The sequence below is a fragment of the Pagrus major genome, chromosome 1 (genome assembly GCF_040436345.1).
Source record: "Pagrus major chromosome 1, Pma_NU_1.0".
NCBI classification, from domain to species: Eukaryota; Metazoa; Chordata; class Actinopteri; order Spariformes; family Sparidae; genus Pagrus; species Pagrus major.
In genome coordinates, this window is record NC_133215.1 from 30,682,681 (window position 1) to 30,701,356 (window position 18,676).

At 41.1% G+C, this 18,676-nt stretch overlaps 2 protein-coding genes across 3 annotated transcripts; both read left to right on the top strand.

The window, feature by feature from the left end:
• The first annotated feature begins 340 nt into the window (after positions 1-340).
• LOC141002818 (nocturnin-like) lies at positions 341-18,117 on the top strand. 2 transcript variants are annotated; one of them, XM_073474229.1, is made up of 6 exons: positions 341-442; positions 5,511-5,800; positions 15,222-15,361; positions 15,456-15,615; positions 16,827-17,158; positions 17,243-18,117. In XM_073474229.1, the coding sequence occupies exons 3-6, from the start codon at positions 15,230-15,232 to the stop codon at positions 17,762-17,764; spliced, it is 1,146 nt and encodes a 381-aa protein (XP_073330330.1). In that variant the 5' UTR covers positions 341-442; positions 5,511-5,800; positions 15,222-15,229; the 3' UTR covers positions 17,765-18,117. The 2 variants fall into 2 exon arrangements, with proteins under 2 accessions (XP_073330330.1, XP_073330322.1); XM_073474221.1 differs by lacking the exons at positions 341-442; positions 5,511-5,800 and adding an exon at positions 12,262-12,444.
• On the top strand, positions 873-3,089 carry ccdc175 (coiled-coil domain containing 175). The gene has a single exon (XM_073472308.1). The coding sequence runs from the start codon at positions 873-875 to the stop codon at positions 3,087-3,089; it is 2,217 nt and encodes a 738-aa protein (XP_073328409.1).
• Positions 18,118-18,676: the final 559 nt, after the last annotated feature.

Sequence of the window (18,676 nt, forward strand, 5' to 3'; positions counted from 1 at the left end):
CCCAGCAGGTGAATCTGGCCCTGTATACGATTTCTGTCGGGTTAGAAATATCAATCCAAAGAGAAAATCAGAGGTAGGTCTTCCACAAACGTGCTTTTCTGCCAGGGGCAGCCAGTGAGGGCAATATTTTTAAGATAAACAGTACAGTTTGACTCGTCAGAAAAAATGACGACTGAACCTTCTCATTAAGATCTTTAGCATATCAAAAATAGATAACGCACAGGGGAACTCTTCCACGTGACAGCAGGGACCCACATCTGCGCTTATCACCCACCTGCGCTTCCCTCTCTCACTGATTTACGTGAAATCTTCAAATCTGGCAACGGCGGAGCTCGTGCCACCCACCGTTATCTGTCATGTGAGCCTGACTTGTGTTTTCAGCCCATACACACATCTCGGGGAGCTGAGGCTCACCCCCAATGTTTGCTCGGGTGCTTTTCAGGTAAGCACTAAAGCCGCTGTTGATTCATTAGTTTTTAAAATGTCTACTATTACGTTATATTTTTCAGGACAGAAGTCGCCAGAGGCTCATGCGTCGAAAACACGTAATGTAACTTTCGTGCTTCAAACGCGAAGGTCACCCGACTTGTCTGTGTATCTAAACCTAACCTTGGCTTCTATTCTTACGTTTAGTCACAACCTCAGTGTCAGCAATTGCTTAGTTTCACATACTAGCTTTAGCTTGTGTTAGCTTGAGCCAAAGCTAACGCCATTTTGGTCTCGCTGGTTCGCCGTAGCAGAACGCTGTCTCTTCGTGGTGGGGCACTTGTTGCCATGGCGACCGCACTCACAGGATGTCGGTGTTAGAAGCTAACTGAACTTTAAACGGAAAACAGAAACACAAATATAGTAGTAGAGATATAGATAATAACATGGCTACTTGCCTTGTCCCCGACTTCCCGGCCGTCATGATTGCTGTCGAGCATTTAAAGGAACTGGACAAGCAGCTGAAAGAGGACGGGATACCATTCTCACCTGAGGCCAGCCTCCATCTGACAGAGATAACGGCTGCTATCACTCAACTGGAGGCGGACCGGCGTGCTGCTCATGAACATTTAGAGGTGGAAACCATAGAAAACAGCAAGCTAAGACACCAAATTGACAACATAAGAGAAAGAATGAGCCAGGAGATCACTACTGACGTAGCAGCAGCCCGGGCATCAAATGCTGAGGAGATGGAGCAGCTGCACAAAGAGCTCATCGCAGTTTCTCAGCTGCGGGAGTCCACTGTGAAGAGGCAGGAAGCCCTCCTGAGCCAAAATGAAGCGCTGTACCCTGAGCGAGAGCAGGTGAAGGCTGAACACGACAAGGTTGTCGCTGCTCTGAATGATCAAATCACCTTGAAATATGGCTTGCAGTTGCAGCTGGATCAGTCTCATGAGCAGATAGTAGAGCTGAAGTCCTGCATTGCTGCGGTCAAACAGGACAAAATAACACTGCAGCAAAACATGGCACTGGAACGAGAAGCTTTCACTGCGAAACAAGACAACCTGTCCAGAGAGATGGACCAGGTCGAGGGGAAAATTAAGCAGCAGAAGCAAGAGATCAGGAGGAGCAGGCCAGAGTTGGACACAGTTGACCGCAAGAAACATGAAACCAATGAGCATCTGGATGAGCTCACACGTCACATGGCCAAGCTGGCGAGCGAGGTAGGGAGACTGACCGCATCTCTGTGCGAGTGTGAGAAACAGCTGGAGGGGGAGACCCAAAAACATCAAGATTTGAAGCAACAGAGAGAAGCTCTAAAGAAGGAGCTGTGTGATTTACGGGAAACTTTCAGCGTTGCCGTCCAGCATCTGAAAGAGCAAATTGCCACAGTGGAAGGTAAAATAGAAGAAAATCGAGCATCGAGATTGCTCTTTCAAGACTCCCTGGCTCATATCTATGAGGTATTCAAGCACCAGTGCGATGAAGAGAATGAAGTGAGGGCAGAGTATATCCATGTCTCGCAGCAGCTGGAGCAATCCAAGCTGCGGCTGGAAGAGCGTATTGCCTCCATAGTCAAACACAGCATGGAGATCAAAGAGATGAACAAGCAGGTCACAGAACACCTGGAAGCCAACACGATCAACAAGCGCGTGTTTGAGAGGAATCAGGAGGAGATGTACGGTGATGTGGACACAGAGAAGAAGAACGTCAGCCATTTTGAGGAAGAGAAGGGGCGGCTAACGATGCTCTTGGAGAAGGCGAAGACAAAGCAGGAGGAGCACGTGGCAAAAATGACCTCTGATATTGGCAGCACCAGGAAGAGATACCAGGAGCTTCGACAAGAAGAGGACACGCTCCTGCAGCGGCAGCCCAAGAGTTCAGATGCCAACTTGCTGATGAGCTATGTGGCCGAATGTGAGGTGGAGTACAGACAAGAAGAGACCAAAAGCCACCAGGAAATGGAGCAGTGCTCTGCGGCGACTGAGAGCATTGTGAGGAGCAACGAGGAGAAGCAGAGGGAAGTGGAGGAGAAAGAGGAGATGCTGAAGGAGGTGGAAGCAACGTGTGACGCAGAGCTGTCCGGGCATCAGAGACTGAAAATGCTGACATCTGAGCTGATGAGGAAGAGAAACGATCTGGAGATGTCCATTCAGGAGCTGAAGGAGAAAACTAGCTCTCTGCTTGAACCCAAAGAGAAAATGAAGACTGTGCTGGAGGAGATGCGAGGAAGTTACATGGACATGCTCGACAAACAGGCCTCAGAGCTGAGAGCTGTGGAGATGAGCATCTATAACAATAGCGTGAATCTGCAGGAGGTCAACATGGAAAACAGCAGGCTACATCTCCATATCAGACAGATGACAGAGGATGTCAGCAGAGCCAAGGAGGACAAAGACCGATACTGGCAGGAGATTCAGCAGTTCAGGCAGGACATATTGGCCTTGTTTGAGAGTGTACAGGAAGCATGGAGAGAGGACTTGCTGCTAACTCAGGACTGTCAGAGCAGCGATGGTGCTCTGTTGGAGTCGATGAGCGCCATTATGAGCCTTCTGAAAACCAGGAGAGAAGAGTTAGGGAATTTCAGCATACTCCTACACCAACAAATGTTAGACTTCAGCAAGCGACTGGGACATAAAGCAACTGTAGATCAGCATAGTTGAGTTGATAAGTGTCTCTAATTCTGTGTCACTAAGTCACAAAAGTCTGCTGACCTGTAGTGTCTAATGCGTATTCAGTTAAACTGCATGCATGGAATACTCAGACTTGGTATTAATTTGTAATAAAAGCTTTAAATGTCACAGCAGCAAGATGATGATATGTTTAATGTATTCTTAATGTATGCTCGTATACATAAAATATATATTGAACAGAACTTAGTAGGCTTCAGCAAATAGCATCCAATCTGGGACATGTTCATTCTTTTGATTTCTACTCATACTTCACATGGCTGTCCCCTGGGTGACGAATTGTAAATATTTAAATGTGAGTTATAGCTATTGGCATGGTGGATGAGGAGCTTGTGACAAAAAAGACTATCTTTAATATATTTTTGTTTAAATGGTGCAAATACAAATATTCATAGGCTATTTCAAGTCTGACTAAAGTTTACAAAGCAATTCAGAATTGAGATTTTTGTTTTACTTTAGGTCATGGATTGTGATTGCAACTAAATAGCTTATGATATAATTTTCTTGCTTGATTGTGCACCCTTCTGACATAGTAATGATGAAATATACAGTGTATAGATGTACCGTTTTAGTACATATCTTTAGTATAGACAATTTCACAACATTTTAAGTCGTCAGAGACGCGTGTATAACCTGTGCTTTATTTTGTTAGATCTCAGTCCATTTCAGGGCTACACATTTTATATATAGTTTTAATAAAAGATGGACAAAAGTTGTTACGGTTTAATTTCAGTTGCACTTCATGTTTTATGACTTTATCATTTCTATTTCTTCTTATCAGTAGGCCTTTTTCACAGAAGACAATTTGACATTTCACTGTAGGAAAAGCTTGTGTGTACAAAATACTATTAATGTTGGCTGAATTCCATTTAGCTGCTTCAGTTTCAGAGTCCTGGTATTGTGCACTGTCAGAGCAGCCACAACCACAACCTGCAAGAGTTGCTAACCTCTTTCAAAGTTAAATATCCCCAAAAAATATTAGAGAAATATATTTTATTATTAAATATTATTTTTATTTTAACCTTTATTTTACCAGGAATATTCCCATTGAGATTCAGAATCTCTTTTACAAGGGAGTTCTGGCCTAAACAGCAGTACGTATAAGAGGTTTCACATAAAGGAACAAGCAGCAATTTGTAACTTATTTTTTATTTTCATTTTAGCTACAGACAAGCATTTCCATGGTATATATTATCAAAAAATAATAACATAAAAGAAACAAGCAACTGACTTAAAGCAATCAGCAAATTACATTTAGACAATGAATTTCCAGTGTTCAGTAATAGGACATGTGCATTCAGGGGTCAAATAGTCCTTGATCCTATTGTTATAATCTTACTTTCTATACTTACCAAATAATCAAGTTTAATGTGTTTCTATAACTCAAACCAGGTTTAAGGTGTAAAAGCAGTTTCTCCAAAGAGAGCAGATTTGAGAAATTAGTTGAAGTCCTGTAACAGGTCACAAATTCAATACTTTTTTTGCAGCTACTGTATATTTCTTATACATGCAGTATTTGGTATGTACAGCAACTGTTGTTATCTTCCAACATGGAGGAAAAGCAGCTTACATTCAGTGAATAGCTCTATTGAAATCATTATTTGAAGTATCACAAGCTTTATAACACAGAGCTGTAAAATGCACTTTGTTCCTTTTTTGATAAATGTTGTAACAACTATTGCCGGCAACTACTGCACTTTACCGACCTGTTGTCAACTTTGCCACCATCATTTTTGAGTCCCTGTCGACATCATCATATACTTCTTACATGTACTGGAATAACAAAACTAAACAAATGACCGAAGTCTCTCTTCTAGACATTCTCCTTTTGTTAAGGATTCACCATTTTGTCCCAAGTCTGTAAATGTAATCACAAGGTTATAACCTCCACCACTGTTATTATTTTTGTTTTAAACTTTCCTCTGCTGCCATTGTGATACTCAATTAGTCAAAGGAAATACAGACTGTTATTCCTTTACACTATTTGTGTATATATTTACTTACTAACTTACTTGTTTGTTTGCTACTTCTTTCTATCAGAGAATTCACAGAAATTCAAGAAATTTCCATGAATTGTGCTAATTAGCTGTGACCCACTGCTTTTTTCCCCCCTGCTCTGTCCTATTTGTTTATGATAATGCTATATTTTTTTTGTGTAGGAAACCAAAATCAAATTATCTTTTCAAAGTAAAATGGAAAATTGGAAGTGAAAACTGAAAAGAAAACATTTAATTGGCAAGATTGAAGAAAATAAAAGGTTCAAAATATGGAGTTACTTTTTGCATTCCTCCCTGTAATATTCATCAGGTTTTTTTCTTGCAGCCACATTATTTTCAGTATGTAAATACTATGTAACCTGGAGAATAATGACCATCATCTTTTATGTCTTCTCAGACTTCCTGTATGAAGTTTGGCAGTTGGTCCCTGTGCAGCTCCTACCAGCAGATGGCAGAAGGAACCCTGCTTCTCTCCACTGTGACCTTGCCCTGCAGCTAGAGGGTCAAGCAGCCACCCACTTCGCTCCAAACAAAAACACGCAGACGCATGCACGGAGAAGTACAATCCCTCTATCTGTGTCGAACTCTTAAAGGACCACTTAAAGGCAGAGGACGAAAGTTGTCAACAGGTCAGCAGCTGAACAAGTGGAGTTGAAGGAAAATCAGCAGTTAATTCCTGTAGAGAAGGTAAGTCATGAGAAAAACATGAAGTAACTTTGCTCTGAGCTCCTTTGTGCAATATTATCTGACAGCTACAGAATCTGTGGCTCTATGGTGTAATCAGGCTTTACTATAAAAGAAAGACGCATCAAATGTTTCAAATTTCGCTTCTAGGCATTCGAGAACTTATAGCACCTAGTTGAACTTTTCTCAAATTCCCTTGACCTTTTCCTACTCAGACCTTCAAACTTTGAGTTAAGTGGAGTACTAAATGTTCTTATCCCGCAGAGAGCTCTGAAAGTGGTTTGGAACAGACAGTACTGATGGTATTGATATTTGCAGGCCAAAGGTGTGACTTCTACGTATGTGGGAGTCAGCAAAGTTAAAGTCATGAAAAATAGTTACATTCTTTGGTTGTGATGCAATTGAAAAGCTTATAATAATAAGCTACAACAATGATGTTCCTGGTCACAAGTAAATGGGGCAGTGGATATGAAAACATATCACTTTGGTGGTGATGTCTGTTTCCCATCTTGTGTTTTGATTTTCAGCATGTGGCAATGCTTTTGTTTACATCTAAGCGGGTCAAGTCTCAAGTCTACCGCTGTGATATGAGATATTAAGTGTCTTTCCAATGTAAGAAGGACCTTGACATGTACTGTGGCTGTGGCTCAGAGGTAGAGCCAGCGCCTTGTTATCGGAAGGTCACTGGTTAGATTCCCCTTGTCTGCATGTCGAAGTGTCCTTGGGCAAGATACTGAACCCCAAACTGCTCCTGATGTGCTGGTCGGCACCTTGCATGGCAGCCATCGCCATCAGTGTATGAATGTTTGAATTACTATAAGTCACTTTGGACAAAAGCGTCTGCTAAATGCCCTAAAATGTAAATGTATTTTAGTGCATTATGTGATAAAGTAGTTAATCACAGTGCTTTAAAGCTAAAGTATAAATTGTAACTTTGAACTCGATCTTTACCTATATAGTGTGCATATGTCTCTTTTATGTTGTAGTTTGTGTTCACCCAGCCTTGACTGTCTAAAGGTCAGAGAGTAAAGATGCAATTCAATACTACAAACTAGATAACATATACTGTATGGGGCAGACTGTAGGGTCTGCAAGATATCACACACAGATGTAATGACACGTAGCTCTGCACATACAGCACCTAAGTCCAAGATCAAAGAAAATATTGAAATGAGATGGCATAATTCTGAGAACTGTGGTTCTTTGCAGGTGAAAAAACAGGCTAATGGATTTAAGTGCATGGTTAATAATAATTCAGTTTATGGTGAAGGTTTCAATCACAGTCTTAACTTACAGTGTATGAAAAATGTAAAACTTTTAAAGTCGACAAAATTAATTAAATTTACTTTTCTAGGAGCAGTTAAAAAACAACAATTGGATGGATTGCTATGAAATGGCAGAAACCCCCTCCAGATGAAATGCAATAATATTCGTGATACTCTAACTTTAATATAAGAAAATGTATCAAATCAGGAAGGAAATATGAAATACAGTTTTATTATAGTGGCTAAATCATTAAAAGGGCAGTCATTTAAAAAGCCAACATGTTTCAACCACTAGTTCTTCATCAGGGCTCCAAACAACAAACAACACGATGTAATCACACCTGTATAGTAGCAACAGCAGATAGGAGGCAATCACATGACCCAAAATAATGAAACAATGAAAGACCAAGAGATGAGATGAGATGACATAAAAGTGTACATGCAAACAACATACAGAAGACAGACAACCATATACAGTATATAATATGATACCCCAAGGGGTTTTAAAAAACAGGGAGAGCCTATACACAAAAAATATTTTACAGAAAACATGTCAAATCTAAATCCTCATTAAGACCAGGGTACTTCAACGCATCCGGTCTATGAATTGTCCAATTGTCCATGTTAAGTTTCCGTATTCTGTCAAATTTTTATTGTGCCCAGTGCTACATTGTGTTCAGCAAATGCTAGCATGCTAACATGGTAAACATGGTAAACATTATAGCAGCTAAGTAAGTAAGTAAAATTAAGTAAATTGCTGTAATAAAAATGCTCTTTAAATATGTTGAATCCTGAATAATTGTTTTTCAGAATCTGAGCGACACGTTGCTCAGAAAGTCAGCTAGTTAAGACAACTTTGGGTCCTAGTACCATTTTGCATCTAAACAATACAATACAATGGGTGTTTCTTTAGGCCCATGGCCCACCATTAAGTTTTAGTTTTGGGCCGCTAGGGGAAAAAGTTTGGGTGCCTGGTATAACTGCATTACATAACATTAACGATACAACAAGGTGCCAGAAGACAATGTTACATGTTCATAAACGGAACAAAAAATGTTGGATACAGTAGCACCAGAACTGAATGATCAGTCCGTTGATTCAAACCATTACTGTGAAATTGTTTCAGCTGCCATGACAAAACACACACACACACACACTCTCACTCTCTCACACTCTCTCTCTCTCTCTCTCTCTCACACACTCTCTCACACACTCTCTCTCTCTCTCTCACTCACACACACACACACACACACACACACACACACAAACCCACCCACATATTGTAATGTAATGAAGCAGCTGCCCTTCCATGTGGAAATGTCAATATGCCACTTAGGGATACAGTGACACGCTCTCTCTCTCACTCATTCACTCACACACAGACACACACACACACACGTACACAGAACCTCACTCTCTCTCTTGCTCTCATCTCATGCACCCAATCACTTCACTATAGTTAATTATTCTGCCTGGACGCACAAGAGATTGTCTACAGGATATGAGTCACACTGCCCTCACAGCCACATACACACTCAATCACAGTATGTGCAGACGTACATCAGTGAAGGATCATTCACCCTGTAGCTTGTGGCTCTTGTAGAAGATAATTTGTTTCCCCGCTGTTTAAAAAGCTGTAGAAATCATATGTTTCAGTAACACACTGGCGCCTTCCGTGATGTGTCGTGACTTGTAGTACTAAATGTGTAGTGGATCTGCACAGACTGAGTCTTGTGTCTGCAGACATGAGTCATCCCTCATAAGTCTGCTCACCTGTGTGCTGACCCACTGACGTAAAAGCAGCACAGTGGAAAATTAAAACATTGCCTCCTTGGCTCCATTCCGTTGGATTAAGGGATCCAGACAGAGAGGAGTGATATGTCTGCTAATAAAACATCAGAGTTATGTTGATCGTGGAGAACACTCAAGTGCAGGATTTTGTCTTCTTTATATCCATAGAGGAATAGGTGGATGTCTTACAGAGGTTTCTGTAGAATGCTCATTTAAACTCAAATACTGTCTGCTGCCATTTTCACATGCTGTTTCAACATGCGTACACACAAATGGCAGTTGCTGATGTGTCTTATCCTGTTGTAGCCTCCTGTTGATATCGAAAAAAAACCATCTATACATTACCTGTGCTACAGTCTGATAGCTGCCATTAAAAACAGCAGAGTTCACAGACAATAACCTGTTAAGATAAATGTATGCAGCTTGTACTTCATATAACCCATCATACCAGTGCTTCACAACCTTTATCATTTTCTATGCCTCAACTCAGTGGTTCTCAACCTGGGTGTCAGGACCTTTACAGGGGTCACAAGTTAAATCTGAGGGGATACAAATGATTAACAAAATACATTTAAAAAAAACTAATTTCCAAAACCCTTTATATCTGCCTTTTTCTTGCAAATGACAGGGTAATCAGGCCTCTAAAAATGATTTTATATACCTACCAAACGATTTGGAATCAGTCCCATAGATCACCTCAGCTGGGAGCCACACAACGGTTGCAACGGCTGCAATGTGTAAACCTCTGGGGCAACTGCGACTGTCAAAGTTACATCTGGTAAAATTGCTTGTTTGTCAACCCTCTTGTTAAATCCTTTCTGTAACCAGAAACACAAGTTTTAGTTAAGAAGAATTCTCGCTTTGAAATCTCACATGATGATTCTGGTTACAAAACGGATCTTAGTATTTAACAAAAAGGTCTATTTTTCTAGGAACTGCTTCTGTAAAGTTGTGAGACACTTGGAATAACAACCTCAGCCTGTACGTCGCAAAAATGAGTCATTTACACACCACAACATGTGAGTATGAGGCTTAGGTTTAAAAATTCCTGAATTCACCTTTGAGTACAATTATGAAGGGCATATGTTGAGCTTTTTAATCCACTGCATGTATTTGGTAACTTTAGTTACTAGTGACTTTGCAAATTGCTGCATCAGAGCCAGAGTGGCACATATTTAAATGTACTAATTTTATCAGCAATCGGATTAAAAAGTAATTGATTCTGATAAACAGAAAAACGCTGAATAACAGATCCAGTGATCAGTGAGTCTGTCAACCCACATTATATACACATATGTACAGCTAATATAGGTTTAATTTTCTTTTACTTGTATTTTGGATACTTAGTACATTATTGCCACTTACCAAAGTAATGTTTTCATCATCAGGGGATCATTAAAGTCAATAGGCTCAGTCAATTGGGGTCCAAAATTGGGTGCTAATTCACCCAGATGTTGGGATATTTCATTGGATATATTCCTCCTGGTGGCACTAGATGAAAGTCAGGCGATCACCAGAGTGGGTACGATTCATCCTCCAGGGACAATGAGTGTCAATTGCAATCCATCCAATAATTGTTTAGATATTTCAATCTGGGTCAAAATGGCAGACAGAGCATGCCTAGAGCCACGCTGCTAATGTGGCTACTTGTGCCCTCTTATCACAGTTTGCATGTTTGTAGGTAGTATGCAGTTTCATTAAGAGTAATGTGTTATTAAAATACATTTTACAGACCTACTAAATATTTTACAGAAAAGAAAAATGTGTTGGAATAATGTATTTTCTTTCATCTCATAACCATCAACATTAATGCTGAGAACCCGTAGGTGAACCAAGTCAGATCCAAAATTTCCAGAAGAATCGGTGTGATGAACAAAGTCAAACACCTTCTAAACTTCAGATCTATGAACCTCCTTTACTGCACCTTGATTCTGCCATATTTAACTTACTGTGTTGAGATATGGTGTAATGCCTGCAAAACTACGCTACAGACAGTATGCACAGTACAAAAAAAAGCAATAAGAATAGTAAATAATGTTGGTTTTTATGATCATACCAATTCACTATTCATAAAGACAAAAGCACTTAAATTCATGGACTTGGTAGACCAGAAAACTGCGTTAGTCATGTACAAATCCAGAAATAACCTGCTTCCTTCCAACATACAATCCATGTTCAGAGGGGGGGGTTACGCCCTCAGAAACAAACTAAATTGGAAACAGCCCGTCTACAATACAGATATGAAAAGCAGGTGCATTTCTGTTTGTGGCGTGAAGTTATGGAATGCATTACCTGATGAACTAAAATACAGGAAGAATGTGCTAATATTTAAAAAAAGCTGGCATTCATATGAATGCCACTTGATACGCACCACCCATCCAAACACTGTTGTGGACCAATTTCACCCCCTCATCACAACAACACTACCCGATGGCAGTGGCCCCCCAGCAGGACAATGTGCCCTGACACACCGCAAACTCTGCTCAGGAACAGCTCGAGGAACACAATAAAGGGTCCAAGGTGTTGACCGGGCCTCCAAATTCCCCAGATCCCAATCTGATCGAGAATCTGTAAGATGTGCTGGAGCAGGTCTGATCCACGGAGGCCCCACCCCCCAACAAACAGGACCCAGAGGATCCACTATAAAACGCCCTGGTGCCAGACACCACAGGACACCCTCAGAGGTCTTAAGTCCATGTCTTGACAGGTCAGAGCTGTTTTGGCTGCACAAGGGGAACCTTCACAATATTAGGCAGGTGGTCATATTGTTATGCCTGATCGGTGTATGACTCCATCCCAAAAGAAGATACATTAACTTCAGTTTGGAAAAGTACAGTATTTTACATGGGAAATTACACAGAACACTGATGAAACATTTCTGACGATCAGCTGTGATCAGAGTGCCCTGGATGCTGTTTCAACATGCAGACTGAGGAAGTTGTTGATTGCAACATGTGCCAACACACACGCACACACATACATACAGCCCATGTACATTCATGCAGTCATTGTTACTGTAGCGTAGTTTATATCAGAAATCATTAACAACTGTGAACCATTGAAATTGGCTTACTCTCTTTTCTGATCCTGATATTCTTTGTGTGTATTTGACAGCGTGACTTTTTTTTGTGTGGCGTGTGTTTTTATGTTTTTCGAAATGTTCAGTTGAGGGTGTGACAATTCTCCAGATAACTCAGTACATCTGTTACACACTCAGCTTGTGTGTGTGACTGTCAGAGAGCAGCGGTTTGGATTGCGCAGTGTGTCCCTCTATCTCTCTCTCACCAGCACATGACCTGTAATACTCCATATGGCTTGATGACGTCTATTCTTCCTAATCTGTCACTCTCTCTCTGCCTCTCTCCGCCTCCCTGAGGCTTTATATGAGCAGAGAGCAGTCAGGTTACCACATTCACACAGAGACCAACACATCTGGCATTATCTCCTTCTGCACTTTCGACAAAGACAGGAAGCTTAAATCAGCTGACAGTAACATACAGTATCTGTGACAGCAGTGTTAAAGGGAGGCGAAGAGGACAATTTATTCAAGTGCAGAGTGGACATAGCTGTGGTCTCTGATGGAGACTTTGGGTAAGAGGCAACTGCTCTTAATTTCACTGTTAATGAGGTATTGTTTGGATGTATAATATCTACTGTACATAACTGACAGGTGTCATTTTGAATCTACAAAGATGAGAGGTGGAAGGTGTTACAGTGACAGTGATACTGAGGAACAGAGAGCACTGATTTGACCATATAGAGTGTGGCTGGTGCTGGGATGTATATGGATAAACATGGACCCTCATATAAAAGAGTCTGTTTATGTTTATCTAAACCAGGGTTTGTTTAATATGTAGACAGGAATGGTAGCTGGCTCTCTGGCTGAGGTCCCGTTCTCACGCAGAAAGACATAAAACTGGACATCAGTGGTCAAACTGTGTCACAGCTCTCCTTTTATAGTCATATCCTTCTGGTTCAGAGGAACTGAGGAGAAGTTAATCAGAATCTGCTTGACAAAGCACAGGTCAGTTTCAGAGTTGGTCATATTAATATTATGATATTATTGGGTTCAGTAGTGTAAGTACATTTACTCAAGTGCAGTACTTATGAACAATTTTGAGGTACTAGTACTTTACCTGAGTAGTTCCAGTTTCTGCTACTTTATACTTCCACTCTGCTACATTTTGGAGGCAAATACTGTACTTTCTACCCCACTACATTTATTTGATGACTTTAGGTACTAGTTACTTTGCAGATTGTTGCATCAGAGCAAAAGTAGCACATTTTTATATTAATTTATTTTATCAACAATCAGATTATAAAAAAAATCACTGATTCTGATGATCAGAAAAATGTCGACCAGGCAGTGTATACATACATGTAAACAGTGGTGGAAAGAGTACTGAAAATCTGTACTCAAGAAAAAGTAGAGTTACATTGCTGAAATGTTACTCGACTAAAAGGAAAACTACTGGTATTAAAATAATACTGACACACTACTCAGAGTATTAGTTACTTTTTAACTGTTGATGTTTAATGCATTATCAGTAGTAGTCATTCAATCAAAGGGGTTTCTGTTACGTAAGTGTATGTGGAATTTACTTTTACTTGCACTTTTTTATCTGATATTAAATGTACTTCACTTAAGTACAATCTGTGTGGGTGACTTTCACTTTTATTAAATTAATATTAACACAATTTCTCAACTTTTGCGTACGTTTTACCACTCTGTTTGGTCAACTCAACTATTTTTAGTATCATTGTTTGTTGTCTACAACATTTGGACTTAAACAAGCCTGAGGCCTCTTGGCAAAACTACAAGTCAATTTGACCCACTTTGGTTTGCCCTGCGGCAGTTTAAAGTTCTCCTAAACAAACAGTCAACACGTGAAATATTTGTGGAATCAAACACCAGAGGAACAGATTGTTCCAGCGTGTGCATGTGCACACGTGACAGTGCTCATCATTAACAGGATGTGACCTCAGCAAACTTGACCTACAATTTTTAAAATTGAAAGTTGCCAGTATGAGAGTAGATTCATGCCAAGTAGAGCAGCTGTGATCAACATTTTTCGATTAACTACGGATCAAATGAGCATGTTTAATGTGAAAGAGGTCACTCATGGCGACAAACCCACGGAGAGTTACTACTGGACTGCAGCTTCCTTCAGCTGCATGGAGACCTTTAGCCTCTTTAGGCTCATTGTTTTGGTTTTAAAGGCCTTTAACTTCAACTTTAGTTGAGTCTTACAGCTGTCATTTCAGGCACAGGTGGCTGCTGCTTTCAAAGAAAAAGCTGTAAAAGCCCCACTGTTCACTACCTGCCAGCACCAAACGGCAAAAAGGCAAAGTTAGAAACTTGCTGGTGAGAATAGCAGAGACAAGTGTTTTGCTTGAATTTACAGTTATGAAGTAAATGTAAATACAGTGTAATGGCTATAGCATGATTACACCATCCGCAGTCAGACTGGTTCCCTGTAAAGCTTGCTTACCCTCTTCAATTATATCCGCCTCTGACTATCCCCAGGAAAATGAAGGCTGGCAGCCTGGCTCTGTTTCTAGCTGCTTTCATGTCTCCATTATAGACTAAATAAATGGATAAACTTATGTTTTGTCCTGTGTTGTTGGTAGTTGATACTTTGAGAAGAACAAAACAATCCTTTTAAAGAGCCAGTTAATACCTCAGGATCAGATGAAGACTTGAAATGGAGCTAAAAGAGGAGTGAATACCAGAGTTGCATTAATTAGGTCGACAGAAACACAATTCTAAATAATGCTAACGTTGCTCCATGCCTGCTAGTGTGTGCCGACACGTGTTGAGAAGCAAATATTTGCTTACACATCAACCCAGGCAAGTTCATAAGGTTAGTGTCAGTGTTCTGTTTGCATTGGCCAAAAAAGATGTGGCCGACAGTTTATTTTCAAATCATTTCTTCAAACTATTAATATTCAGTGTCAGTCTGTGACGGTCACTGGAAAACATCAGCACTATTTTTAGGTTGCATTAATGATTCAGATCACATGTGAGTGGACAGATGTCGCAGGGGAACAAAGGGTGATCTGAGCTGCACCCATACAGTGATACTGTGACGTGAAGCAGAAACACTTTTGTCATCGTGTGAATTTAAAAAGCAGTGATCTCTGTCAGGCTGCTACAGAGGATTCTGCAGCTGAGACAGTCGAGCCAGGGAGCGGTGGCCACTCCCTCGTCTCATAATCTGATCTCAAGGTCAACAGTCACAGTGGATAGATGATAATCTCCCGATCTGTGAAACGGCACCACCTGCTTGCTGCTGTTCATTTACATACAAACACAATGTTTTGTTTTTTTTATTATATCTCCATCTTTGTCTTTTTCTTCTTAACAGTGTGTCCAATGGGTGGAGGTGCCACCAGGCTGTACAGCACCCTGACTCAGACCCTCAGCAGCTCTCCTCTCCCCCTCCCGCCGTCCCATCTGGACCCCCTCCCTCCTGCGGACATAAACCTGGATCCAGCTTTCTGTCAGGTGACTCCATCTGTTCTGTTCACAGTACAGGAAATGTGTATAGTAATCTGCCTCCTACAGTGAATAGATGCTAAGTGTCATGTCTGTTTTGCAGGGGCAGAGGGTGTCTGATCCAGTGGAGCTGCTTCGACAGTGTGAGGAGGCCCTCAGAGACAGACCGCCTCGCTTCCACAGGAAGTTCACTCACCTCAGTGATGAAAGCAGCGCCCCCAGCAGCCCCATCAGGGTGATGCAGTGGAACATATTGGCACAAGGTAGACTGCGTTCAGTCCTACAATAGTCTAAAATTACATCGCACAAGATTGTGGACTCTATATATATTATTATATCTAATATATTCAATGACACAATCAAGTTCAAAAACAATTTTATAAAAAAAGTTGATTTTGGATGCGTCAGATGCAGTGAGATGGTGAAACAAGTGGCTTTCAAATTGTGTACTAATCCTTAAAGTTGTAGATATCAGGTCTCATTTTTCATTAACTTATTTTTGTTAAAATGGCACTTACCAATGTTTTTATATCAATTAGATCAAAAGAGTGCGTTTTAGCCTCTCTCAGCTCATTGTTTTGGTTTTACGGCCCACAACTTTTCTGTTTTGATTCACTCTGCTTGTCTTATTATCCCACTTCCAGTTAGCAGGCATCTTATTTCAGAGAAAAATCTCCATAATCCCACTGTACAATACTTGGCAGACAAAGTTAGCAATTAGCTATGCTATCTTAAATTGACCAACTCGCAAGCTAAAACCTAAAACACTCCAAATGAATGCTCATGTTTCTTTGTGTCTTCAAGATGTGTAATTAAGCAACTGTTTGCTAACATGTTAGCCATATCAACTCTACAAGGTGATAAGATATCATACCCTTAAGTGGCTATTAAGCTCCATTAATACTGCTTTAGAAAAATATCTTAACACATTTATTATCAGATTATAGCCAGACAACAACAGGAAGTTAACATTGCTCTTTGCTGGGAAACCATCCCTGTAAAATAAATCACTTAACATAAGAATTGGCCACATGTTGAATTCATAATCAGAATAAATGGGGAGCAGTATATCATCACAGAAACCTCAAACTGCTATCAGCTGTAGCGGCCATTAGCTAGTTAGCCCTGTTAGCAGTGCATCTAGCAGACCAGACTGGCTAGCTGGTTAACATGCTAAATATGCTTTGACACACAATACATAAAAGTCATCCCTTCACATTCGTTGATAAGTTTAATTGAGTTTTGAATGTTTTCAGCCCTAATTCTTACATATTGCACTTTAAGTTTTTGAAAATGTAATAAAATTGTGAAATGTAAACTATAGTTTGACAGCAGATAATTATAAGGGTGACCTTTTTGTAAGCATGAACATTTACAAGGAGATATCCCGATTGAACACTTGCATTAATAGTTGTTTAACTACTGTTGTATATCTATACTGAAGTCAGATCTCCCTCTTTCTCCTGTCCTTCAGCTCTGGGCGAGGGACTCGACAGTTTTGTCCAGTGTCCCCTGGAGGCCCTCAGCTGGTCCCACAGGAAGTTCCTCATCTTAGAAGAGATCCTCACCTACCGACCTCATATCATGTGTTTGCAGGAAGTTGACCACTACTATGACACCCTCCAGCCGGTCCTGGCAGGTCTGGGTTACAGCGGCAACTTTTGCCCTAAACCATGGTCGCCGTGCCTGGATGTTGAGGGCAACAACGGCCCCGACGGCTGCGCGCTGTTCTTTGATCAGTCGCGATTCGAGTTCCTGGATAGTGTGAACATACGGCTCTCTGCCATGAGGATACCAACCAATCAGGTGGGTAGAATCCGTTTAAAGCCACACTTGAGGATACAAAAACCTACTTGTTAGTATCTTTAACACGCTTCTCTCTTGCCACAGGTTGCTGTGGTGACGATGCTACGTTGTCGCAGCACAGGGAGATGCTTTTGCATTGCAGTGACCCACCTGAAGGCTCGTTCTGGCTGGGAGTGGCTCCGCAGCGCCCAGGGCTCCGACCTCCTCCGACACCTCCAGAATCTGGTCCAGAAACAAGCCAGCAGCCAGACAGGTGCCCCTACCCCCGACATTCCTCTGGTCATATGTGGAGATTTCAACGCAGTCCCCACTGAGGAGGTGTACCGACGTTTCACAGTGTCGCCTCTCGGTTTGGACTCGGCCTATAAGAAACTCAGCCAGGACGGTTTGACTGAGCCAGAATACACAACATGGAAGATTCGACCTACAGGGGAATGCTGCAGCACTCTGGACTACATCTGGTACACTCAGGACACACTGAGAGTGGACGCAGTTTTGGACATGCCCACTGAGGAGCAGATTGGGCCAAACAGGCTTCCTTCCTTCAGCTATCCGTCTGACCATCTTTCTCTGGTGTGTGACTTCAGCTTTAAGGAGAAAGAGTGAAAAGGACATGATAGACCAGCACACAGGAAGGGACCCCGCTGTGAAGAGACAGTCGAGACTGGCTCCTGATCGACTTCTCTCAGCAAGATGGCGTGCAGAGGAGACGCCACATCTGAGTGAAGGGAGATGATGCAGACAGGACGCCGAACACCCAGAGTTCACACTGCCAATGACCTACAGAGTGACTGAGAATAAAGTGAATTTGCTGTACGTTTGACTTTTAATATTTGATGATTGTTGCAGTTAAGTATTTAGATTTACTCCCTCTGATGATGCTCTCCGTGGTTACTCTCATGGTTTGGGAATTAAAGGATCGATCCACCTAATATTATCAATTTATCTAGTAGTATCAATGCAGGTAGTTGTGTTTTTACTTGTCTCCGACTGCATCCACCCCAATCTAGTGGAGGTAAAAGCCATTTTGTTTGGGGTGCTCACAGTATTGAAGAATTACATCTAAAAACTGTACTGCAGTGTGTCAATAAAGACACATTGTTCTGGTGACTGGAAGAAACAGGTCATATAAAACTGCTGACGAAATGGTATGTGGTTTATCCAGATTAGCAGAGGCATTGTTCCTATAATGACACCTGCTGTTGAACTTTCCAAATGCATTTTTTAAATTCTTTGAGCAACACAAACTCAATTCCATTCACTTGCATTTCATCACGGTGGAGGTAGATATCTATCAAGCAAATAAAAATAAATCTTCCCGTATGTCTACGTACCAAGAAATGTTTGGGTGAACTGGCTCTTTAAAGGTCAACTAGGTCACTTATTCTGGATAAGTGCCAACATCTGTCAGTCTCTGATAGCTGAGTATCACACTGATGGCTCAAATATTTGTTGCAGTGCTAAATGTAATCAACTGCTGTCTGAACATCAGTATCAGTGAAACCATAATCAGCTGGT

Excerpts from the sequence above, each read along its gene's own strand:
- LOC141002818 (XM_073474221.1), top strand. Across the intron at positions 15,362-15,455 it reads TGGATCCAGCTTTCTGTCAG|GGGCAGAGGGTGTCTGATCC; the intron begins GTGACTCCATCT and ends TCTGTTTTGCAG. Across the intron at positions 17,159-17,242 it reads TGAGGATACCAACCAATCAG|GTTGCTGTGGTGACGATGCT; the intron begins GTGGGTAGAATC and ends CTCTTGCCACAG.
- ccdc175 (XM_073472308.1), top strand. The coding sequence starts at position 873 with ATGGCTACTTGCCTTGTCCCCGACTTCCCGGCCGTCATGATTGCTGTC.